General features: G+C 38.6%; 1 protein-coding gene across 1 annotated transcript; it reads right to left on the bottom strand.

Moving 5' to 3' along the window:
* Positions 1 to 5,418: 5,418 nt before the first annotated feature.
* On the bottom strand, positions 5,419 to 6,161 carry LOC120539833 (enkurin-like). The gene has a single exon (XM_039770209.1). It carries the CDS (start codon positions 6,060 to 6,062, stop codon positions 5,436 to 5,438), a length of 627 nt encoding a protein of 208 aa, XP_039626143.1. The 5' UTR covers positions 6,063 to 6,161; the 3' UTR covers positions 5,419 to 5,435.
* Positions 6,162 to 26,121: the final 19,960 nt, after the last annotated feature.

The following is a 26,121-nucleotide window of genomic DNA, read 5'->3' as shown; positions in this document are numbered from 1 at the left end:
TGAGTGTGATTTGGAATTGTTGCAATGAAATTTTAGCAAAATGGACAATCCTGCTGCATCATTTTTTCACTTTCATTTTTGGGGTGTTTTTGAATTCAGCCCTCTGTAGGTTGATAATTATTTCCATCAAATGTTTCTTTTCATTCCTATTACCCAGTCCATATCAGTATATATATCCAGCATATTTTTGGAAGTGCTCCTTTAATTCTTTTGAGTGGTCTGATTTGGGAGGTGGTGGACAGTGCTTATTTGGAGGTGTAGAGGAGGAAACAGATTGTTTTGTGGTTGTTTACTTGCCTGTTTATCTATGGCTGTGCTTCTTGGAGGGCACTGTGAGGAGGAAGAAAATCAATTGAATAACTACTATATATTGCTCCCATTACAGTTTCACTAAACTGCAAACAGCACAACTATGCCATTATCAGCTCCTTGATTATAGGAAACTCTGCTGATGACAATTTGCACCTGCATTCATGTCCACCACCTCAACTATGCAAACCAAAATGAGTAACTGGTCTGAGAGATTTAAAGGCCACCCTTTCAAAGTGAAATTCAATGTTCTCTTTTAGGTATTTGCAGTTAAAGCTTACATGTTAAAAGCAGAATACTTAAGGATTTATCTAGATATTTGTGACCAAAGATTAGATTAGGTGTGCTTACAGTCAATATTCCCCGAGTAGCAAACTTTATGCTCAATGTTTTATACATAGAGCACTTAGGAAAAAGCCAGACAGAAAGCTAGTCTAGTTTATTCTCTAATCAGATTTTGCTTAAGTTCACCCATACTGCTCTAACACCCTGCCCAGTAGTTGGTGTCATCTTCATTTAAATGTAAAGTAAAATCATGTTGTGTAGTACACTCAGATTTGGTGGCTTTCAAGACATACCAGGGCCTGTAGTCTGCATGTCCTTTTATTTACCTGCAAAACCCAGTAAAATGCAACTTTCACGAAAAATAAGGGTGCAACAACTTGTGTTCCTTAAATCAAAGGAAAAGACCCAGTCTAAAAATCTATCACCATTATGTGAAAAGCTTTATTTACAAATTACTTGTTGGCTTTAAGTAAAACAAACCAAAGGGTATTTAATCAAAAAACATAGAAGTGAACTCTGGGAAAGTAGAAATATTTCCAATTTTGCTTTATTTTGAAATATTTTTCTCTAGCTCATGCAGAATATTTGCAGAGTTTCATGTTATAAGCAGTCCACAATACATATTTCTCATGTGGTTATCCAGCATGCTCCTCCTTTTTTTTTCTTTCTTTTTGCCAGGTGTAGTTTCTTGCCTGGGGTGTAGTTCCATCTTTCTCTCTTACATGTGTAGACTTCAGTAGCCGCTGAACTGGAAAAGCTAGATGGATATAAATAGAGATTATTTTGTGAGAATTTGTTGAGGGGAAAAAAAAAAAAAACGACATCCTTCCTGTTATTTGGACACTAAATATAGACCCTAAGTGATCATTACTGAAAGTTGTTCTCCATTGCTTTCAATGCATATAGACAGCAAACGCAGGAAAATCGAATGAATCTTTTTGGCCCCCGACATCCTATTACTAGTACATATATATGTACTATGTATATGCAGCTGTTTTTGTAAACTACAGGTATGTTTGCAGCCGTTGGAACCAGGTGTGCTACTATTAGCACATACTGGGGAGACTGGCATACAGTCCGTGAAACACAGGATGTGAAACAGGTAGTATAGAAGTATATGGCAGCTATTGTATAACAATAGTGATTTTTTTGGTTTTATTTCTGAGCTTCCTAAACACCCAAAAAGTAGAACAAAATAGTTTTTCCCCATAAAAACAGAAAATCTAGCCCCAAAAGGGTTAAAAGTAGTGAATCCTAACCTGAGCTAAATGGAAATTCCTTTTTGCGTCACAAAACCAAACTTCCACATGAGGCACCATAGCTAGCAGCCCAGATCAGCCACTGGGCTGCACAGAGATTTCTGTTTAGCTCAGCAGAACTGATTTGTTTTTCCACTAGGCTGAGATGGTGTCCCAGCAGTGGCATTTACTTGGAGGATAGAGGCTGGGAGGGAGGGAGGGAGGTAAATACCTATGACAGTCAGAACACCATCACAGGAGGTATACCCAGTATACTGCTCACATGTATGTTGCTTAAAACACATGTTTATTCTGAAACTTGTTGTAAAAACTGAACCATAAATGAACTGCAAACTCAAACTCAAGATTTAAAAAAAAAAAAACCAGGCTGAAATGAATTGTGAAGTGGCTAAAGTTTTTGCCCTTCCTGCAAACTACTAACCATCCAGAGGAGCCTACCTTGCATAACCAAAGTTATTTAATTATGTACACAGGCAAACTAATGCTTCTTAGTTACACACCAAAGTCTGGTCGAAGATGCCAGTTGTTTCAATCAACTGAATTTCTAAATTTTATTTATACATCTTCCCTACAAAATGAACATCCCAACCTACATAGCATATGGATGTGGAAAGGTGAATTAACCTTTAGGTACATTTGAAATTAAATCATCTTGCAAATCCATTTTATTATTTGTTGAAAATGATAAAACATCCATTACATGATAACATGAATGCATTTATAGATCGCAGAGATGTATCAGTATATTCAGAAATGACAATCGTGACTGTATCAGTGACCATTGGTAGACACAGGTACTGACGATTCAGCGCATTCCAGTTCTTTAGGCCTTGAAACACATTTCACATTAAGATATTTCAAATGCATTTTCTTATCTCTAGATAGGTTCTTGTACATTTTGAGATATCTTGGAATAGGCTTGTATTCACTCTTGAGATACTGTGTTTGAAATCCAATTCAACATATCACAGACATGTCTTATTGCTGTTAAAACATACAGCAAGACATTTCTGTTAACACACCACATTAAAAAGTATAACTTTCAAAACATGAAAATGCAGGTGCTATGGTGAGACATACTAGGTAAACAGGTCTGATGCTTAGTACTTTGATACATGAGTTTTCAAGGCAACATGGGGGAACTAAAGGTAGCCATATCTGTGTCAAATTGCTGACATTGGTTACGAAAACTAAAAAATCATTTCATATGTCAAGATTAACAGTTTTAAAAATATACTGCATTGGCAAAATATGCCTTATATTCCATATTTATTTTCATTTTATATTATAGAATAAATGCTGCAAAGTAAAACCTTACAAACATAACATAATTGAATCAGTGCCTCTGTCTCAACAAACCCATATACTTTGAATTTCATAAAGCTGTAGTTTTAAAAGTATAGCTGTGCTTATGACTCAATTTATGTCCTACAACACACAAACTAGTGTAAGGGGCAGAAAACCTTACCTCCCTGAACAAAAAAAAAATTACACAAGTTTATACCCTACTTGTATAGATTATGTCAACAGATTATTTTTTAGAGAGATTCAAAGGAGGCCTTCAGTTCGCAGTATGTGTTTTAAACTGTTACAGTGGGAGATCTTCAGTGTAATGGGCAGCTATCTAGCAGGAATCATTAGGTCCCATGATTGCTCTCTGCATGGTTGTGCAATGACCAAGGAATATGTAAGCCATTTTAAAGGACCAGGTGTACCCAGGGGTACACTATTTCCCATTATGTTCATCTATTATTCTATGATGGTGAAGTTCCTATACACACACACAACTGATTTAATAGTGTTTCATGAACATCAGGATGAACCAGGTCTAGATATTTTTATTACTACGTAGAAGCTTCTGAATGAAAAAGTATATATTTTTTCACCTTCCCTCAAATAGATGTAGGCTTTACTTTTTGAAGACTTGTGCTACCACACAGATTTCAGAATTTGCATGTTTGCTTTATTGCTTTCCAGGAAGGACTGAAGCTCTGCTGAAGGCAAATGGTGGACTTTTTTCTATTAGGTCCTTAATATTAATTTTGTTTGTTTATTTTGTCCCCTGGGCGGCACGGTGGCTCAGTGGTAGCGCTGCTGCCTCGCAGTTAGGAGACCCGGGTTCGCTTCCCGGGTCCTCCCTGCGTGGAGTTTGCATGTTCTCCCGTGTCTGCGTGGCTTTCCTCCGGGCGCTCCGGTTTCCTCCCACAATCCAAAGACATGCAGGTTAGGTGGATTGGCGATTCTAAATTGGCCCTAATGTGTGCTTGGTGTGTTTGTGTGTGTCCTGCGGTAGGTTGGCACCCTGCCCAGGATTGGTTCCTGCCTTGTGCCCTGTGTTGGCTGGGATTGGCTCCAGCAGACCCCTGCGACCCTGTATTTGGATTCAGCGGGTTAGAAAATGGATGGATGGATGGATGTTGTCCCCTGCTATATCTGGAAATTAACTAATGAGATCTCAAAATGGTCTGGTTGTTATTAGAAGGTACATTTAAAATGCATTTCAGATATATTTTCTTTGACTCCCATATGAGATATTTAAAATACAGTTAAGTATCTGAAACTGGTTTCCTAAAGTATTAAACAGTGTTTCTGCAGCAGTTTAGGTCTTAATTGTCAAGATAAATTAAATATTGTTGAAAACAACTTTCAATAGACAGGAATGTATTTCTGGATATCTGAATAGCATTTAAGGTGTCTGTTTGCATACATTTCAAAACAGCTTTCTGTAAACTATTGACATATTAAATTTATATCTAGAGACTTCAAAAATGACTAGTTTTAAAAAAATCCCAAATTAATCATAAAAAATAGGTTTCACATATTTTAAAATACATACGAGGTTCTCCTGAAATCTCAAAATTCATTGCTTATGCCTTAAGAAACATTACTTATGAGATTTCTTCAAATGAGTTTCAGAAATCTGAAAAGTGATAATGCATTTTTTAAGATATCTGAAATTCATTTCAATATTATATCTATATTTAGCTTACCATGAAGATACAATTTGCCATCTCTAAATCATCCAAAAGTTCCTACCAACCTTAGCCAGTTTACAAAGCTTAGTCCACCAATTCCAAGCTGACTTCCAGGCACACCTTCTGTGATCTTCGTCCTAAAATGTTAAAGGTACAGAAAAAGACCAGAATCAATGCAAAGAGAAATGCAGGTTTGGACAGAGAGGTCATTAAAAAATGCTAGTGTATGCAGTCCAGACATTGTACTAGAGACAACATCTGGATTCAACTGGAATCCAGTTAATTCTTTAGCATCTTCCTGTCCTCAGAAAACCATAAGAGTTTAGTGTAGAACACTAGTGGACATATCAGGAAGCCTCATTTATCTTATTTTTATTAAAGTTCTTCTCAATTTTGTCATTGTTCAGCACTGCATAAAATTTAAAATTTGATATAAAGAAAAACTGCCATATTGTCAATGTATTTAAATTTAAAAACACAAAACTGCACATGCACTTATGAACCCAGATTAGCATTTTTTTTTTTTTTTTTTAAAAATGTATAGTATCTGACTCTCCAGTAGTTTGGATGGTACCTTCAAGTCACCCTGCATAGTGGCAAATGGCAATTATTTCTTAATGAAGATAAATTTCTGTTTTTCCACTCTCTTAATTTGCTTATCCAACTCGTCCATCTCTTTTTCTAGTGTTTCCCAGCGCACCCTCTTGGAGACTGTATCAGTGACCATAGGTAGACACAGGTACTGACGATTCAGCGCATTCCAGTTGTTCTTTAATCCTTGAATAATTTTTTGCCTTTCTGATTCTGGAAGAGGCTTGGGTACTTCTCGTCGAGCCTTCTCCGCGAGGTATGTCTCATATTCCTTTTGTTTTTCTCTGCGTCTCACTATATACTCAGGTAACTTCCCATAGTCTTCTTTGTAAATAAATATGGGACATCCTGAATCATCATAAAACTTTTTTGTTGTATAGTATGGCATGCTCTTTTGAGGAGCACCCTTAATGACCTCCACTGCATTGAGGGTGATGTAGTCTCTGTTGTTCTGGATTCCCATTATTGGGATATCCATTAGGGAGGGCAGTGGTGGTTTCCTCATGTAGTGATCAGGATATCGAAATGGTTTCTTTTTGGGCAGTTTAGGCTCCTTTGAATGTTTGCGTAGGAAATTGTAAGGGCCATGCGTATCTGCTTTCAGTGGCTCTTTACTTCTATACAGAGATGCTCTCCACTGCATTTTCTCTTTCACTGGGGCATTTAATCCAGTGCTGCATCTGCATAAAACAGGAGTATTGCATAAGCATGCAAATACATGCCAAAGATCTGAAAAACAAGGAGCAATCTCACCCAGCTAGTTAGTTTCATACAAGAACAAAGCAACATAAGTAAATAAATACATAACTTTACACCTTTTTACAGTGAATAATTAATGCTGAATGAATAATTGCATTTTTATCGGTATTGCGATGTAATTTTTGCGGTAATCAAATCGCTACATCAAACATGTGACTGCAATAAAATTGGTCAAGTAACTGAACTGCAAACTAAGTATGAGAGCAGAATCTCTGAGAGGCCACAACTCAAGTGTCCGTCACCTCGTTTATTGGCAAAGGCAGTGACAACATGGATATAACCGAGACCGAAAATTCTGTCTTAAAAGCAGAAGATTTTGCCCCCCACACGTGCTTACAAATTTGACGTAGGGTTTTACTTTAGAGAAGAAACACAACAAACCTGTTCATCCATTTTAACGCACTCAAAGATCAGTACGAAGAGTACTGTTCACAAACCACGGCCAGTCTGAAGGCGAAATCTGACTCCGTCGATTTCCAAAAGTTTTCAATGTGCATCACCATACAAGCCCGATTCACGACGTCAAAAAGAAATGACCCACTACCTGTATAAACTATCTGCTGCCGATAAATACTGCACCAAAGAAGTTTTGTCTATCTTGTCGACAAAGTTGATAAACGATACCAGGTTCCATCTTGTTCGTATTTTTCCCCAAGTCGCCATTCCGGAGATGTCTGAGCAGTGTCGTAAAGAGTTCTGGAAGAGCTGAAAGACGTAATTTTTCGCATGCACGACCAAGCAGGAAAACAGAGCCCTACATAACTTTAACTTCAACGACCGTTATTACAATTAATGACGGTGTTTACAACGTTCTACTTCCCCTAAGAACACAGTAAGGAAAATACAGCTATGGGATTACGTGAGGCTTTGGCTAGTATGTGTTTATTTGAAGATGGGCGAATGTGTTTTACTACTGACAATGCATTAAATACGATCAAAGCTAAATGACTGGCACGGACTTCAGTATTTTGGACAAATAACCGTCGGTAAGTGTTTTATTTTATTTCAGAAATTTAACTGGACACCAAAACATAATGCGGAGTTAAATGTTTGCCATTCTGTTATACCTTACACTACTTATTTTTTAGCGTGTTTGGCAAGACACTTTCAGGACGACTTAATGAGAGTGCTGGTAGTCATCAATGTAAATGTTTCAAATGTACTGTATAGACGACAGCTGCTAACATACTGGATTCCAAAACCAAGGCAATAAGCAGTAATGTTTTTTTCCTTCCTCTCTCTCCCCTTTCTCTGAAGTGCACTATTACCTGTTGTGGGCAATATGTTACGTTTTGCTGCAATCCCAGTTGATAGTTGTATATATTTAATGCAGTGTTCTATAGTGTTATCAAGTCTTCCAAGTCTTTAGAGTCCTGGTGCTTTCTGTTGTGCTATATGGTTGCGAGACATGAACGCTAACCAAAGACCTGAGACGAAGACTGGAATCCTTCGGTACTGCCGATTTGATTTACTATTAAACGAGCCGTTGCTCACGGAGTCCCGAATGAGTTACATTATCTGCATTGTGAGGTAGCATCAGTTCAGTTACGGCACTACGGCCATGTGGCACGATTCTCCGTGGCTGGTCCGGGGCGCACAATCCTCATTGACGAGGACCCGAGCGGCTGGACCAGGCGAAGGGGACGCCCACGTAACACCTGGCTGCGGCAGATAGGTGGTCATTTCCGGAGGGTGGGCCTGGATCGCGAGTCAGACCCAGGGTTGCCAACCGGAATGCCGAACTGTGCGGGATTGTATGCACAGAATAATTTTCAGAATTATATTTTTAAGTATTTTGCAGCATGTATTTCTTTCGGTAAAAATCATGTTTACACTTTTGCAATTTTAATACACATACAGCAAACAGTCTATTTATTGTATTTATCGCATTAATTACCATTATTCCATCTTTATCCGGTTTATCGTCCACTCGCAAATTTTTCCAGTATCGTGCGACATTATTCCCCCAAGGAGAATTAAATATGTGCTGTATAACAAATGATAAAATAGTTTATTTGGCAAGCTACTGACCAAACAAACTCATTTGGATTCAGCTACTTTTCCGATTTAATAATCTTTAGGCACCTAAGAATTAGATTAGCAGGAAACACTTACCCATTATGCAGCTGAAAATTGGATATCATATTGATAGCCCCTCGAAAACAAGGATGTGCAGGCACTGACTGAATAGGACTACATTGCATCACTCTACTTTATCACCATGGGAGATACCAAAGACCATCCTGGTGGGGACGTATGTGCTCATCCCGCAATCCTAAATTAAGAAGTGACAAATGCTGTCTTTCTGATTAAAGTGCATGAAAACACTTAGATCTTGTAGAGAGCAAGTGACCAATATTAGTGCCACTAATATTCCTTCGGACTACACTGCCCCATTACCCCCATGTGTGGTAACACCTGCGTTCCTGTTTTCCTTTCACAATAGTAGTGGTAATTAGGCTAATGAAAGAATCAAGGTCCAGATGACGTGATGTGTCAGTATGTTTAATCTAGAGGGGCAATTAGGCTGAAGAAATACATGTTTGAGCAGTTGAAGACAAAATCAATCATTTATTAAGAAATAGTGGACTGTGTAGATTAGACTGGAAAAACTTGAGATCAAAAATTATATTAAATGACACATTTGATGCTAAGACTTGGCAGACTGCCAGTGTTAGTATGATGTCTGTGAGTTATGAGACCACACAAATTATGATATTTGGTTGTGATGGAGATCACATGATTAGCTGGCTGCTGCAGTTTTTCTTGTTAGGTCTTTCTTTTTTATAAAAAGGCAATCTAAAAACTTGTCTGTTCCAGAAGGCACTTAAGTTGTAGTAATGTTTTTACCCTCTCTCAAAGTTCACCTCCAGGTCATTATGATGTAATAATCCTTATGATACAGCTCCTTGTCTGGGACCTTGTTATTTGTTCACAGTTCTAGCATTGTTGTATTCCTGTTAATTATCTTGTTGTGAAGGCCAAGTTATTGTTTTTATGAATTTATATTCAATACATGATTGATTCTTTTTATATTTAATTTAAAATATTTTCCATTTATCTTTGGACAGAATCTACTTCAGGGCTGTGTGGGAATGAAATATATATCTTGGACATATAAACAGTATATTTTTTTAGGAAAGTTTGAGTTATTTTATGTGACTAATTGCATTTTTTGACATACCTTGCTTGTTAAGTGAATTAGTGAATCTCAATTGGTCCAGATATGAATTTGTGTAACTGTGCTCATGTGAGTGCCTTCTGATTGACTGATATGCCACCCAGAATTTAGTGAAGCTTAGTTGATCCAAAGGTGAATTAGTGTGAGTGAGCTTGTGAGAGTGCCCTCTGATTGACTGGTATGCCATCCATAATTGATTCCTGTCTTTACCCCAGTACTGGATCTATACAACCTTTAAGATGGAACTAGCAGTAGGAGTAAATTTGTTTTACTTTTGTATATGGGAAAAATGTTATAAAATACATATTTTCCTTGCACAATTCTGTAAGTCACTTTTCAGGTTCTAGGAATGTAACTGTTAATTTGTTTTCTTAACGAAAGTACATTTCATGCATCACATGCTGATGACTCATGGACTGTTCTTGAAACTGGAGACACTCAATGACTCACTCCAATGACATGGGGGAAAGTCATAATCACTTGACATACAGCAACTGTATTTAATTATATGATTGCTCCATTTAATATTTTTGCTTTGCAAATCTTTTGACATATAAACTATTTCCTACTTTACAAGAAGGAAAACCAAATCTAAGATTATAAAATGATTTTTGTTTAAATTACTGGTGTAGTAGTTAAATGCTGCTTCCTGGCATATTTGAGCACAGCAATTACTTGTAAAGAATTTGCACATAAGAGTTCCTGTTTTAAATTAGTTTCATTCATGGAGTTTTACTCCAAATGATAGTAAAACTGTTTCATTTTCACCTGTTACATAGCTAAAAAAAGGATCTCTCTTTTACTAGGGGGCTCCGCCCCCTGCTCGCTTTGCTCTCCCACCCCCGGGTTTGGTTTACCGGATATACAATTTATTTTATTTATGTTATTTTAATGGGAATTGTTACATATGCATTATTTTCACTTTTGCTTTAAAACATTTGTAAAAATAGTGCTTGTCCTTTATTTCCAGCTCTGGGCGTGGTTACATTTCTTTCTCGCAGGACGTATAACGCTGCTTGCGTTGTGAAGGCAGTGTGGCTGAATGCACGCTAAGGACATGCCGTCGGATCATATGCTGTCTTTCTGCTGTTGGCAAGCTGCCTGTTCTGCTTGTCTCGCTGCCCTATCATTCCAAAGCCTGTACAGCAGCTGGCCTTTTGCCACTTTGTGTCTCTGCCGCTCACGTTGTGAAGAGTGGTGGTTTGTCAGTGTACTTTATACATAAAATATATGTTGGCATACCTTGCATAACTGTATGAACCCTTATGACACAATACAATTCAATACATTTATAGTCACAACTTTACTCTCTGATGACTTGCACTGAGTGGAGTCAGCCAGGGTTGCATAGTCCAGACAGAAGCTGCTGGTAGCCAGCCTCAAGCAGACTTCCAAATAATCATCAGTCATGGTGGACCAGTAGTAGGACTTAATAATCTTCATGTGGGAAAAGGCTGACTCACATAAATAAGTATAGCTGAATAATGTAGTCAAGGAGGTAGCACGTTTCCTCAAGTTTGGATACTTTTCCTATTTGAGTAAGTTCCAAAACTGTGCATGAGCCCTGGACTTCAGCTGAATGGCAGCCTGTAGTGTAATAATCTCATCCTCCACTGTAGACAGGTTTTAGGTGAAATAGTGCTGCAATTTTTGATGCGAGTCAATCAACCTCAATATCTTCCCTAAATGGATAGCATATAAATGTAGCGATTGGTTTGAGTAAAGCAAATTCTTGAAACCGTCTGTCAAAGTCTGACAGACAGTTTCAATCTGCTCTGTGTAGCTTACACTGTCAAGTTGCGCACGTCTTCCATGCATCTCCATCTCTGACGCAAGGTTTTGGATGTTCCCCAAATCATGGCGCTGCAGCTTTGAGGACAGATGTTGCATTTTTCATTTAAATGCATTAACTGAGCTAATAATATTGATCACGGTTTTGTCTTTTCCTTGCAGCTGTAAATTAGGCTCATTCAAAATGTTGGTCAGATCGGTAAAAATGCAGTCTAGCAGCCACTGATCGTCATTTAGTTGCTTGTATTCTGCATGTTTAATGACAAGGAGAAACTCCTTTATCTCCAGCCAGAGGTCTCGAAATCTCTGCAGGAATTTCCCCCTAGCCATCTGCCTCAACGAATGCCTCTTTTATCATCTCTCCAACTTGAAAGGACTTCTTATTCTTAATGAAGGAATGACTCACCAGGAATAATGCCTCTGTGTCTGCCTTTGCTTTTGAATTCAGCTGAGTGAAAAATGACTGCTGTCCAATTAACTGCATTTTTTGTTCCCTCACCCTTCCCTTTCTCAGCTTGCTTTTCGGAGGGAAGTCAGTGTTATAGTTTTTATGAACAGTTTGAAAGTGCCTTTCCACATTTTCCTTCTTTGGAATAGCAATGATAGATTAACAGATCAGACAAATACATTTCGATTGTGACATTGTGAGAAAAAAAATTGTAATTTTATATGATAGCACTGCTGTGCGCAAAACCGAGTCCAAAACAGAACTGAGGGAATAGGGAAAAGGTGGAGGGTTTTAAAGGGGAAGACAGGAAGTGAGAGCAAAGGAGTCGGGCTCATGAAGGTCTTCAGCCATAGGTTCGAGCCCGGACATGACATCACAGGGGCCGGTGCCGGCAAGGTCTTCTTCCAATGGCTCGGTCCTGGAAGTGACGTCAAGAGGGCCAGATGCTTAAAAAAATTAAAGGAGCACTTTGAAAACACATCAGATCTCAATGGAAAAAAATGATTTGACAGGCTAGTCCATTTTACTGAAATTTCATTGCAGCAACTCAAAATCATACTCAGTAGTTTGTAGGCCCCCACATGCTTGTATGCATGCCTGAACATTGCTCCTAATGAGATGACAGATTGTGTCCTGATGGATCTCCTCTGAGCTCCTGGACAGTCTGAGGTGTAACCTGGCGGTGTCAGATGGACCGAAACATAATTTCCCAGAGGTGTTCTATTGGATTTAGGTTAGGTGAGCGTAGCAGCCAGTGAATAGTATCAATTCCTTCATTCTCCAGGAACTGCCTACATACTCTTGCCACAAGAGGCTGGATATTGTTTTGGACCAGGAGGAACCCGGGACCCACCGCACCAGCATAGGGTCTGACAATGGGTCCAAGGATTTCATCATGATACCTAATGGCAGTCAAGGTGGCATTGTCTAGCCTGCAGAGGTCTGTGCGTCCCTCCATTAATATGCTTTCCCAGACCATCACTGACCTACCACCAAACTTGTCATGCTGAACGATGTAACAGACAGCATAACATTCCCCATGGCTTCTCCAGACTCTTTCACATCTGTCACATTTGCTCAGGGTGAACCTGCTCTCATATGTGAAAAGCACAGGGCACCAATGATGGACCTGCCAATTCTGGTATTCTATGGCAAATGCTAAATCGAGCTCCACAGTGCCAGGCAAGTGAGCACAGGGCCCACTAGAGGACATCGGGCTCCCAGGCCACTCTCATGAAGTCTGTTTCTGATTGTTTGGTTAGAGACATTCACACCAGTTGCCTGCTGGAGGTCATTTTGTATGGCTCTGGCAGTGCTCATCCTGTTCCTCCTTGCCCAAAGGAGCAGATACCGGTCCTGTTGATTAGTTAAGGACTGTCCAGATCTCCTAGAGTAACTGCCTGTCTCCTGGAACCTCCTCCATGCCCTTGAGACTGTGCTGGGAGACACAGCAAACCTTCTAGCAATAGTATGTATTGATGTGCCATCCTGGAGAAGTTGGACTACCTGTAAAACCTCTGTAGGGTCCAGGCATTGCCTCATGCTACCAGTAGCAACACTGACCATAGCCAAATGCAAAACTAGTGAAAAAAGTCAGAAAGATTAGGAGGGAAAAATGTCAGTGGCCTCCACCTGTTAAACCATTCCTGTTTTGGGAGTCATCTCATTGTTGCCCCTCTAGTGCACCTGTTGTTAATTTCATTAACACCAAGGTAGCTGAAACTGATTAACAACCCCCTCTGCTATTTAACTGACCAGATCAATATCCCAGAAGTTTAATTGACTCAATGCCAAATTCTGATTAAACAGTGTTCTTTTAATTTTTTTTAAGCAGTATATATTGCAGACATTTTTTCTTCTTTCAGTTCTGTTTTGTGCTCACATCTGTAAAGATCAACCTAATCAACCATTTTCAAGTATACAGTGTGGATCCCCAAACCCTACACTTTGTCATATGTGTTCTTTTTGTACTATCTAAACTAGAAAAAAAGAAAAGGCTTGAACAGGCTCAATGTAAATATAAACCTCAGACAGACGGTATCCCAGAAAAGCTTTGAAAGCAATGAACATACAGTAAGTCACCTGAAGAAAGTTGTTTGCAGACTGCATGGAGAGTATTACTCTTCAACTTTAACCCACTGTTCTCTCCATCAGTGTACCATGAGGAAGGAGCTGACATTGTCACTGCTTAATATAAATTGTAACTGGGTCAGATGCTGCTTATGATCATCTTCAAAAATTCATTATATTAATTTCCCCATATCAGGGGATGGGGATGGTAATGGAGGATGAAGATGTACAAAGCTACCTCTGAGCTTCTGTCTTATGGTAAGGGTCGGGATTATTCACGTCCTTGTTTGACATGGTGGTTCACACAATATGTTGAAGATGAAGGTTTCCCCAGGTTGTATAGCCCACTTTGCCTATTATTTTCCAATTAAGAAGAGTAAGGAATAAATGATGCCCGTCAGGTTTGCCCCTCATTTTTCAATTGGCTGTAGCATGTACATAAACTTTAGACAGAGAGACACACATTCTCAAATTATTTCCAGAATTACATCACTTTTACAATTAATGAAATGCATGCTGTTTCTAGCAATCCGTGCATTTGCACACATATATACACAAAACTGGTCTATTAAAATCAAATATTTTATGAATACATTTGTGGCTTCCCCAAAACCAGAAACCATTATTTTCTATCACAGACTACCATAACATTTAAGTAAAAATGCCATTGTTGAGCTCACTTCATACAAAGAGTTATGTTCGGTCTGTTGAAACAAAAAATACACACTTTGAATGAAGGCTCTAGGAGTCAGAGGATAGGCAAACAGAGTAATTAGGTTTAATGCAATAAACAATAATGCAGACTCAACCCAATTAGGCCAAACTGAGCTGAGCGCCGAACAAGCCAGAAATCACAGTTTATATAATCATTCCTTATCATCTTGACCTCGCTCATAACAATGCATTTGCTGTCCATTCTAACTCGCTTCTCCAGCTGGCTTCTCACAGGCCCTTTCTTGGCCACCAATATTTTCTGTATCTCTTCTGTATCTTCTGTTTCTCTGCATCATTCAGTATCATTCCTTGCTTCCATTATTTCCTAACTGGCCTTCAATCAACAAGTGTGCCCCCTGTTCTCCCTTCTCTGTCCTTGGGCAGTTTCTTTATGTCATTGTCTTCCTTCTCTATCTTTCTGAGTTGCTTAATATTGGTGGTTTCGCTCTGAGCTCAACTAAAAAATAAATATGGCAAATGCCTTTGTTTAACTGTTTGCTTGACATATCTAATTCATACTAAGTTTTAATGCTTCTAAAAGCTCTTAATTAGTTTTATTTCTATTTATGCTAATACATGACTTTTTATTTTACATAGTTCATGCTCATTTACAATTTGGCATTTTCCTGTCTTTCGTAATGATCATAAATACCTCTGTTTGCAGTAAAATCAAAAACGTATCATGGAGTATGTATCTGAACTGATGGCATGAGGCAGAAAAAGAAACTTATGAGAGGTAGAGGCAAAGGGAGCACTAGAGAGGTTCAAGTAGGCAAAATATAAGCCATATGTTGGTTACAACAGAACCCACAGTGAAAGACTCAATGTTCACTTAACTACACAGATGGCTTTGTAAACTTCATTAGAAATTCTTCCAAGCAAAAAGTAACTAAAGCTGACTTGCTGTGTTGAAGATTTTTGTAGTTCCCATGAAAGCTTACCATGTGATTTTTACTTTTTGCTATAGAAATATCAATAGTACTAAAACGTTGCATATGCCTGTTTTCATGGTTACATCGTGATGTATAAGAACTAAAGTTGGTGTAAAGCCATGCACATTCTCACACCAGCTCAATCCATTGCGTACTCAAGTTTTCAACTCGGTTTTGCAACCTGGCGGCACCCAGCATCAAAGCAGTTCAACTCTTTCTGGGTGGTTTCCCTTTATTTTTTAGATTCAAATCCCTGACATGGCTTTATCAAATACACTGAAATTAACCGCATATCGTTTATTAGTTTAAGGCATCTCATTTAATTAACCTGTAACAATATAATGGTCCACAGAATGGCCAAACTATTCCAAATACCATGGTTGCTTTAGCGTTGTTAGTGTACAACTCAGAGTACAGTGGTACCTTGGTTTACGTCCTTAATCCGTTCCAGATCCTTGGACTTATACCAAACAGGACTTATACCAAACAAATTTTTCCCATAAGAAATAATGGGAAAATGATTAATTCGTTCCCATGAAAAAAAATCCTATTGTTATTGGCATATTATACATTGATGGGGTTGTATAAAATAATTTAAACACTGCTTAATACTAAAATACATAAATACAAAATCAATTAGATTAAATAAATGAAAATGACTTGTCCGATAACAATGAGTTTAATTTTACTGCACAACAAAGGAGAGCGTTACAGCTCTACTAAAGGAGCCACTTCAGGCGATTGTGTAGCACTGCCGTTGTTCTTCTTCTGGCAGTCTTCAATCCAAATCCCTAAAGCAGATTCCATCCAGACTACTGCCTTATTACATCCACTTACAACTCGTTTTGCACCCTGGTTAAAAGGACACTGCGGCCGTAGATCTTATATTCGTTTCCTACTTTTTAAATAAAAAGAATCGTAGCCTTCAACAAATCCAAAACGTTTACCTTTTCGGCAATCGTTAACATCTTCCGTTTGCACTTGGGCACGGCCCCTGAAGCAGTAGCAGATCGTTTTGGAGCCATAATGAAGGGCTTGACTATGCACAAAGATAAACACAAAAGAGCACAAAAGTTAACTCTTTACACAGAGAAACACGTTGATGCTGAATGAGCGAAGGCAAGACTTCCTGGTTAACACTGCATTCAGCACGCAGGAACTTAACTGCGTGCTCTGATTGGTTAGCTTCTCAGTCAGGAGAACTTAACTGCGTGCTCTGATTGGTTAGCTTCTCAGTCATCCGCCAATAGCATCCCTTGTATGAAATCAACTGGGTAAACCAACTGAGGAAGCATGTACAGGAAGTAAAAAGACACATTGTCCACAGAACCCGCAGCGAAAAATCCACGTTATATATTTAGTTATGCTTTCATATAAAATCCACGATAGAGTGAAGCTGCGAAAGTTGAAGCGCGATATAGCGAGGGATTACTGTACAGGTTAAAACTTGGCCTTTTTTTTGAAGGCTCGCGGCCCGTATACCACACGTGTTGTTCTAGCACACGAGTCGTATTCCAAACAAAGGTCGTATACCAAGCAAAATATTTCGCCTCTAAACAGGACGTATACCAAGTTGGACTTATTCCAAAGCAGACGTATACCGAGGTACCACTGTATTTTAAAACACTGTATCTTAGTGTGGAATCACAGCTGTACAACCAACTGATTGGAAAGAGGATTATCAGGAGACAGCATCTAGCACACACTGCCTCAGCCATGCGCACAGTCTATTGTAACTACTTCTATACGCTACAGAGTCTTTCCTGTAGGGATCTCGCAATTCAGAAACAGTTTCATCCCAAGAGCTCTAAACGCAATCAATCAATCCATCAAGTTTTTTTTATCTTATTATTATTATTGCTGTTATTTTATCATTTTATAGGAAAAAAGTTTATGGAGGATTTTCATATTGAATCTCATTGTACCATACAATAACAACAATATTGAATTAAATTCAATTCAATAAAAGAAACCATGTTTTCACATAATGATGACAACTGGCTTCTAAGTCAATTTAGATTTCCAAGCACTATCTTCTTTGAGCTCTCGATATCATTTTTAAGATGAAATGCAGTAAAGTATGTACATTACATTATAGAGCTGAATTTTAAATAATCTATACTATTAATAGTTAAATATGCAGGCACAGTGGCGCAGCGATAGTGATGAGCTGATGCCCTGTTGAGGGATTGTTCCTGCCTCGCGCTGTATGCTTGCTGCGACTGGCGCGACCCTGGATGTATAGAAGGATGCAATAATTAAACATGTACTACAAAGATATTTCAATGTTCCTTAAAAATTTTGAAGAATCGGCGTCTAAGTTTACAGATGGCTTGACATTCATTACAGAGCTTATTGCATGACTATTGGTTACATGGGCAAAGGAAAGGATGGACTGAAATCGAGGGTTAGTACATTTGAAAGTACCAGTACTGCTGCAATAAATTATTTCATTGAGGGTCGCATATAATGCAGCAAGCATTTTGAGGGAAGCGGGAACAATCTCTGGACAGAGCACCAGCTTGTTGCTACCACTGCACCACCATGCCCCAATGTTTAATACATGCTTTAAATCATCATCATGAAAATCATATCACATATACATCTTAATATTTAGGTGGCACGGTGGCACAGTGGTAGCGTTGCTGCCTCGCAGTTTTGAGACCCGGGTTCGCTTCCCAGGTCCTCCCTATGTGGAGTTTGCATATTCTCCCCGTGTCTGCGTGGGTTTCCTCCCACAGTCCAAAGACAGGCAGGTTAGGTGGATTAGCGATTCTAAATTGGACCTGGTGTGTGGTTGTGTTTGTGTGTGTCCTGCGGTGGGTTGGCACCCTGCCTGGGGTTGGTTCCTGCCTTGTGCCCTGTGTTGGCTGGGATTGACTCCAGCAGACCCCTGTGACCCTTTGTTCGGATTCATCGGGTTGAGCGATGGATCTTAGTATTTAAATTGTTCAGAGAGCTGTAATATCATGAAGTTAACGTATTCTGTGTCCTGTCAGCGTAAGTGAAAGCCCGTTTAAGACGCTGGTAGTGATTCACACACATAGAGCACATAGAAGAATAATGGGATTTGAGAAACTAGTAAATTAAACAATTTTAAGATGAAGTTATGACACTTTACTTTAATGACAAAATAAACTATGTAATTAAAGTGAAAATTTTGAGATTAAAGTTGATATTTCAACCTTTTTTTCCCACTGTGTCACTATGTTTTTTTTCTCTGTACTCTAATACGCTTCCATATGACAGTCAGATGGTGGGCTATGACTCGCCTTTTTTTTTACGGCGACTTTGAGATCTGACTTTTTTTTTATTTTGGGCACTGTTCGACTTTCTGAACTTAAACTTTTGAATTTCTCCATCACTCTATGTCACTCGATCAGCTTCCTTTTGTTGTTTATACCACTGCTTAAACCAACAAAATGTTTTACCTTCCCTCCACTTGGTATTCGCTGAAATTCTTTTTTTTTCCCTGTGCTTTTGCCATTGTCTTTTCACAGAACGCTGAACTTAAGGACTATTTATATTGATTTGCATATTCAAAGAGGCATGATTCTGGGAGGAGTCGTGATGAGGCAGCAGGCGTGTGCGTGTGCGTTACTTTTCACTCTGACCGGGATTTATGTAGCTGAAGAATGTGGAAGCTGGCGTACACACAAATTTATGCATCTGGATGTTTTGTGCATACGTACAATTCTGTTTTTGTCCATACGCCATGTTTTAGTGTGAATTCTACTCACAGCCAGTGAAACATGGGGATAAAATCCATAAGAAATAAATCCGTTAAAATAGAGGTTAAATGCAGTCTCTCTCCTTGCCTGATCGCAGCACACCACCTTCTGTCTCTACGGCTCACCCTTCACTGGCGTTTGCAGCACGAACTGCTTTCTGCCAACCTCTGTCTTGGCTGCCGCCACACTGTGCAGCCAGACCGTCCGAGGTTGGCACACCTCCTGTCTTCCTTCGTGCTCACTCAGTCGCTCCTCAGATCCATCTGGAGGACTTACATTTTGCTCACCCCACTCTACACGCTTAGTCAGTGGGGTTAACCAGCCCCTAGATCGCCTCAGCCTGCGCTCCCTAACGGAGCCCCAGCGTTCTCCTTCCCGGTGTCAGGATTGTCTCCCATGACTGCTTTTTCCCTTCTTCAACCTCCTTGTGTTCTATCTTTTCTTTTTTCCTTCCCCCTATCCTGAATCCTAAATATACATCTCCGTGGGCGCAGCACCTTATTCACATGCTGCAGTAAGCTGATGAAGCAGTTGAGAATGATCGGGTGCGACTCACCCTAATCACCTCATCAACTCCCTGCGGTCGTGCAATTGCACCCACGGAGACGGACACGGCGAACTGGATTTAAAAACTGACCCTTTTTTTTGAAGCCATCGACCCACTATACCACAAATAGCATTATAAATGCAAGTTGCAGTTTTATTATTTATGTACAATATATACCTCAGCTTGAAGCAAGGTCCATATTAATGCAATTTGCGTTAATGACGGTTCAGTTGGTAAAGATGTCATCACAAAGTTGCACTTGTTTTATTTTATTTTATTTTGGTGAATACTGTGTAATGTACCTGGGCTTGAAGTTTTGAAATAATAGTATTATTACTGGAAGTTGCACTATTATTTCTTTAATTGATATTAATTATTAGTTTAAATATTATGTGGTTTAATGATGGTAAAGTTGTTTAAAAAGTCGCTTTAACATGTCAGTGGACAGAGATTGTTAACATTAACAGAAAGTGTAGTTGGTTTACAAAAACAAATTACTATTTATTCCTTTTCTAAGATATGTTCAGTGCAATACAACTTTTGACAAGTACCTTTGGATATTTTACTATTTTATTACTATTTTAACCCTAAATGCCTCTTTGGATGGTTGACAATATGTTTTCAAAATTTTAGTTTAAGTTGTTTGCAAAATCTGTTCAGTAAAAAGGTTCTATATTTTGACTGCAACTGTCATGCAATGTGATTCCTTCTCTTCGTTAGTGTCTCATTAGTGTCCCCCTCCTTGAAAACTATCACTTTATAGGGCCATACAAACCTATATTAATACTTGTGTGTACATTAAAATGTTTTTTTGTACAATGTACAATTCTCATGACAGTCTACTGCAGTAATTGCAGTGGGAAATGTGATTAACTCATGCATCGGAAAAAAATACTGTTTAATATCGTGAAACCGGTACAATTTTGAAAAATACCGTGATATAGAATTTTGGTTATACCGCCTAGCATTACTCATGGCGTTACAAATGAGGCCCCAGATTTGAGAGACAAAAGCTGAATGGATCACATGGTTGAACCAGAGTATTGAGTTCATCTTTGGGGTAAAGCAGGTAGTTGTGGCCTAGTATAGTTGAAAAAAATAATTCAGTTGCATCATTCACTGTTTGAGAGCAAATGTACAGTATATAAGAAGGAAGGTCAGCTGCTTCTGCAAATAGGGCGATTCCTCTGGCTGCAAGGCCCGCACAGGATAAGCAGAGGAGCCACCAGTTAAACATCAGGGCCCTGGAATTTTAAAAAGGATAGTTTCTAGCCTGTTGCTTTTAACCTTATTTTAATGGACATATTTGTTCTGGTCTTAAACTCACCTTTGTTTATATGGATTATTTACAATATTTATTAATTTACTTTCGAACACCTTCAGTAAAAGCACTGAACTCTTTTGCACCTTCCCCTTGTTTCATGCGGTGTCCTCATTTGTACAGCTCATCTCGGTCATGATTATCAAAGGTGTCGGGTTCAAGAGGCTCCACTAATGAGAAGAAGGAGCATGGTGCTGGACCCGCACTATCACAATGGGGTCTGCATGTTCTACTTTTGAGTGGGTCCTTATTCCTAACAGAGTTGATTTCCTTCCTGACACCTGATGTTCTAGACACCATTTTACTGTACCATGTATGAGAATAAGCTAGTTTACTGAGAATGAATGTCACAGACAACACAACTATCATCTCTCTTGCCTTGGGTAGCACTTGTGACCAGCAGCATGCAATCCTTCAAGAAAGTAGCTATGAATTGGCATTTATATTCATAAATGTTCAAAAGATAAGTTTTTAAATAAAACTACTGAAAATAGATTTATTGTAGAAGCACTTGTTGACTTGAGGCTTGGCCTTCTTTTATCCTGGTTCATAATTCTCATATTCTGTTATAGCAAATCACTTCCATTATTATTGAGAAAGATGGAGAAATGGCAAGCAGACCATATGATCAACCGTCTGATCAGTTTTCTTAGATATAAAGAGAATAACCTCTTTCACAGGAACCACCTCCCCAAAGTCTTCTTGCAGATGTCTAGTGAAACTTGTACAAGGGCTTTTAATCAGTGCTGTATTTCCATAGCAAATTATCTCTTTTTTTGTTGAACCATATAATGGCAGTGATTACTTCTACATTTTGGAGTATATGCTCTTTGTAATATTTGTGAAGCTGCACCCCAACTCCAGTTAGGTGTCTAAGTGGACAGTGCTGCATTAGTGGAGCAATGTCCTTACAGCATCAATATTTGTTGGGTGGCATTGTCCTGACAAAAGCATTTCTAGTGGGTCTGATTTTAAAAGCAGGTAGGCATGCTACAGATGTAAACATAATGGAAAATATTTGTAAATGGAGAAGCTGAAGAAACAACAGAATTCATCTAGACATGCTCACAGAAATATTTAGTGTTTTGTTCTCTTAAGATTATAAAGGTGTTCCTTCTTATTTTTTTTCTTACTTAGTCAACCTCAGTATCTGTATACTGCAAGCGGAAGCACAGCACAGAGCGGAGCAGAGAGCGGAAGCACAGCACAGAGCAGTGTCGTCTCCCACAGGCACGTAGCCCTTTGCAAACACCCGAGTAAGTTCAACTGAAGTAAGGCCGGCGTCTGACCAGGAGAAATAACCGGAAGTGTGAAACCAAAGTTGATTGCTCAGCGGGTGGTGGAATCTTAAAGCCGACAGTCTCTTAGTCATTCAGCTGAACACAGAAAGTGTCGAAGCACCTACAAAAATGGCGAAGATGACATCAACACTAAATGTAAGTTCTATTTGCTCTCTGCCCGTTGAGAGTACGTTTATATGTTGTGTGTCCTGCAGCATGTACAGCTCAGGTTTTCCGACCGACAGTGCAGATAGCTTCACCTGCCAAAAGTGTTTAGTTAATTTAGAGTGGGTCGGGTAAATACACAAATTGGAGGACCTGATAGCAATTAGGCAAACCGAAAATTGGATCGACTCAGTGTGTTTAGACAATTCGGCTACTTCTGATTCGGATTCAGTCTCTCCAGGTCCCACTGTAGTCAGTGCGGCGAAATCAGCAGCACCAATTCAACTATAGGGCGAGTGGGTAACAGTAAGATGGGGGTCTAAGAAGCCAAAATTTAGTCCCCCAGCACCCAGGTCACCAATTCGGACCCAGAACAGATTCTCAGCACTCCGCAGCTCGCCTGTGGAAACTGAGAATAAGAAAGTGCTCATGATTGGCGATTCCATAGTGCGGAATGTTAGAATTCCAAACTATGTTAAACCAGCAGTTAATGTTAATGCCTGCAGGGGCCAAGATTTCTGGCATAAAGGCCGCATTGGACCGTGTTGCCGACGATGAAGTATCTACCTTATTGCTGCATGTCGGCACTAATGATATTTATTTACAGCAATCTGAGGTATTAAAGCGGAACTTCATCTCTAAAAGAAAATGTTGGAATTTAATTGTATCTGGTCCCTTACCAAGATTATATAGAGGGATGTGATTTATAGCAGATTGCATTCCTTTCACTGCTGGCTAGAAACCTGGTGTGCAAATAAAAGCATAGCATTTGTGAACAATTGGGATGATTTTTGGGAAAGGCCTGGATTTTTCAGAAGAGATGGTCTTCATCCTAACTGGAGGGGATCTTATGTATTATCCCAAAATATGGCAGCAAAACTGCCTGGTTGACTGATTAGAGCACCATCCAGGCCGCAGTCATGTGATCTTAAATCACAGGCTGTTGTTTATCCCACCTGTTATTTTCCTGAAGCTGTTACCCATAATCCCTGTTGTGGGGCATCCAGTAAATTTAGTCTTGATACAAACCATAAATTAATTGATAACCAAAAATAAGGTGTATAATTAGACCAAGGGATAAAACCAGACCTCCACCAGGGGCATCTGTAATAGAAATTTAATTCAAATTAAAACAAAAATATATCAGCAGTTCAGAAAGAACCATGCAGTTTTAAATGCTGTTTATTGAACATTGCTCTCTTGGCACTAAAGCTGTTTTGGTAAATGATATATATTAAGTACAAAATCTGATCTGTGTCTTCTTACTGAAACCTGGCTTAGTAAATGTGACACTGTTCCCTAGCTGAGGCGTCACCAGATGGATACTGTTCCTTCATAAGTCTAGAGATTCTGGTCGAGGAGGAGGCCTTGGAATAATTCATTGTAACAAAATGCAAATCACTCTAAAAATTTAGGCAACTTTACATCCTTTGAGGCATTCATTTTAAATATTAAAACAGATTCCAACACAATTATAGTGCTAGTCTACAGACCACCAGGGCCATATTCATTGTTCATGACTGAATTTAGCAACCTTCTGTCTGATTTGGCTATAAATTATGATCACGTAGTTCTGATGGGGATTTTAATGTACACATTGATGTGGAAACTGACACTTTTAGCAAATGTTTTACTTATTTGTTAAATTCAGTAGGATTTTGTCAGATTGTCAAAGGTCCAACTCACAATCATAACCACACATTAGCTTTAATTATAACTTACAAAGTTGAAATTCAAAATTTAAATATTACTCCATTAAATGTAGTTATTTCGATCACTTCTTAATTACATTTGATTTAGTTCTGCCCATGCCAGCACTCACAGATTAAAACAAAGACAGTGCGACATCTAGATTGTAATTCTTCTTCAGAATTTATAGATACCTTGAGTAAGTCGAGTGTAATTGTGGAAAACCATTTAGATCAGTTAACATCAAATGTAAACGTGGAAAACAATTTAGATCAGCTAACATCACATTATAATGTGACCTTGAGAGATGCTCTGGACACAGTGGCTCCCCTAAAACAAAAGTGATCAAAGCACATAGAAACTCTCCCTGGTTTAATGAAAACACTCAGCTCTTAAATTAGAGTGTCGAAAACTGGAGCCAGATGGAGAACAACAAAGCTACATGTCTTTCAAATTGCATGGACAGAGAGTGTTAATAAATATAAAAAAGCCCTCTTTAAAGCTCGCTCAGAATACTATTCTACAATAGTAATAGATAGCAATAATAAAAATCCTAGGGTACTTTTAGAGCAGTGGCTAAATTAACAATTGGAATTCAGATCAACAGTGCAAAATACCAACAGATATTAGCAGTACAGACTTTATGAACTTCTTCAATGAGAAAATTAAAAATATAAGATCCCAGATCTCAGCATCACAGTACAAACCAAATACTAGCTTAGCAGACCCTGCACATTGCATTCAGCACTTTAGTAATTTTAATCCTGTAACTGAGCAGGAAGTCTTAACTTTAATTTCTAAAATGAAGCCCACTACTTGTTCCCTAGATCCAGTGCCAACAAAACTAGTAAAAGTGCAATGGATGTTCTTGCAGCCTATTCTAAACATTATCAATAGTTCATTATTGCATGGCACAGTACCTGATGCACTAAAAGTGTCAGTCATTAAACCTTTACTTAAAAAGTCAGACCTAGACCCACACATACTAAATAACTATAGGCCTATTTCAAATTTACCATTTCTCTCTAAAATACTAGAAAAGTAGTGCCAGTCAGCTTCAGTCACACCTTACGCATTACAATTTATTTGAGAAATTCCAGTCTGGTTTCGCACTGGTCATAGTACAGAAACGGCACTGGGTTGTAAATGACATTCTGATATCCTCTGATGAAGGAAACTCCACTGTAATTATGTTGTTGGACTTAAGTGCAGCATTTGACACCATTGACCATTCTATTTTACTGCACAGGCTAGAAAATGATGTTGGGCTTACAGGCACCGTGCTCGCTTAGTTTAGTTCTTATTTATCAAATCAATTCCAATATGTACAGAAATATGATGACAGTACTCCATCATTTTATATATATATATATATATATATATATATATATATATATATATATATATATATATATATATATATATATATATATATATATATATATTATATATTCAATATGGTGTTCCGCAGGGCTCAGTACTGGGACCTTTACTGTTTTCACTTTACATGCTTCCACTGGGATCTATCATTAGGAAACATAATGTTAATTTTCACTCGTATGCAGATGACACCCAGTTATATCTTTCATTTAGATCAAATGAAGTTTCTCCGATGTTGTCTTTAATTAGTTGTGAGTGAATTAAAGGACTGGATGGATGAAAACTACTTGTCTTTAAACACAGATAAAACAGAGATGTTAATTGTTGGAGGGAATGACGTTGATCACAACAATATTCTGTCATCGTTTAACTCAGTTGGAATCCCCATTAATTTTACTAAATCAGTCCAAAATCTCGGAGTTCTCTTTGACTCAAGCATATCATTTAAAGCACATATTACAAAGTTGTCCGAATCATGTTTCTTCCGTCTTAAAAATGTTAGGATATTAAGGCGCTTTCTAAATAAACAGGATTCTGAGAAATTAATTCATGCTTTATTTCTAGTAGGATTGACTACTGCAATGCAGTGTTCACTGGATGTTCAAACTGTTCTTTATACAGCCTCCAGTTAATCCAAAATGCTGCTGCAAGAATTATCACAAGAACAAGAAAATATGAACATATATCTCCAGTT

This window comes from Polypterus senegalus, chromosome 11 (assembly GCF_016835505.1).
Source record: "Polypterus senegalus isolate Bchr_013 chromosome 11, ASM1683550v1, whole genome shotgun sequence".
NCBI lineage: Eukaryota > Metazoa > Chordata > Cladistia > Polypteriformes > Polypteridae > Polypterus > Polypterus senegalus.
Note: the sequence above shows the minus strand (reverse complement) of the source record. Positions and strands in the feature narration are given on the sequence as shown.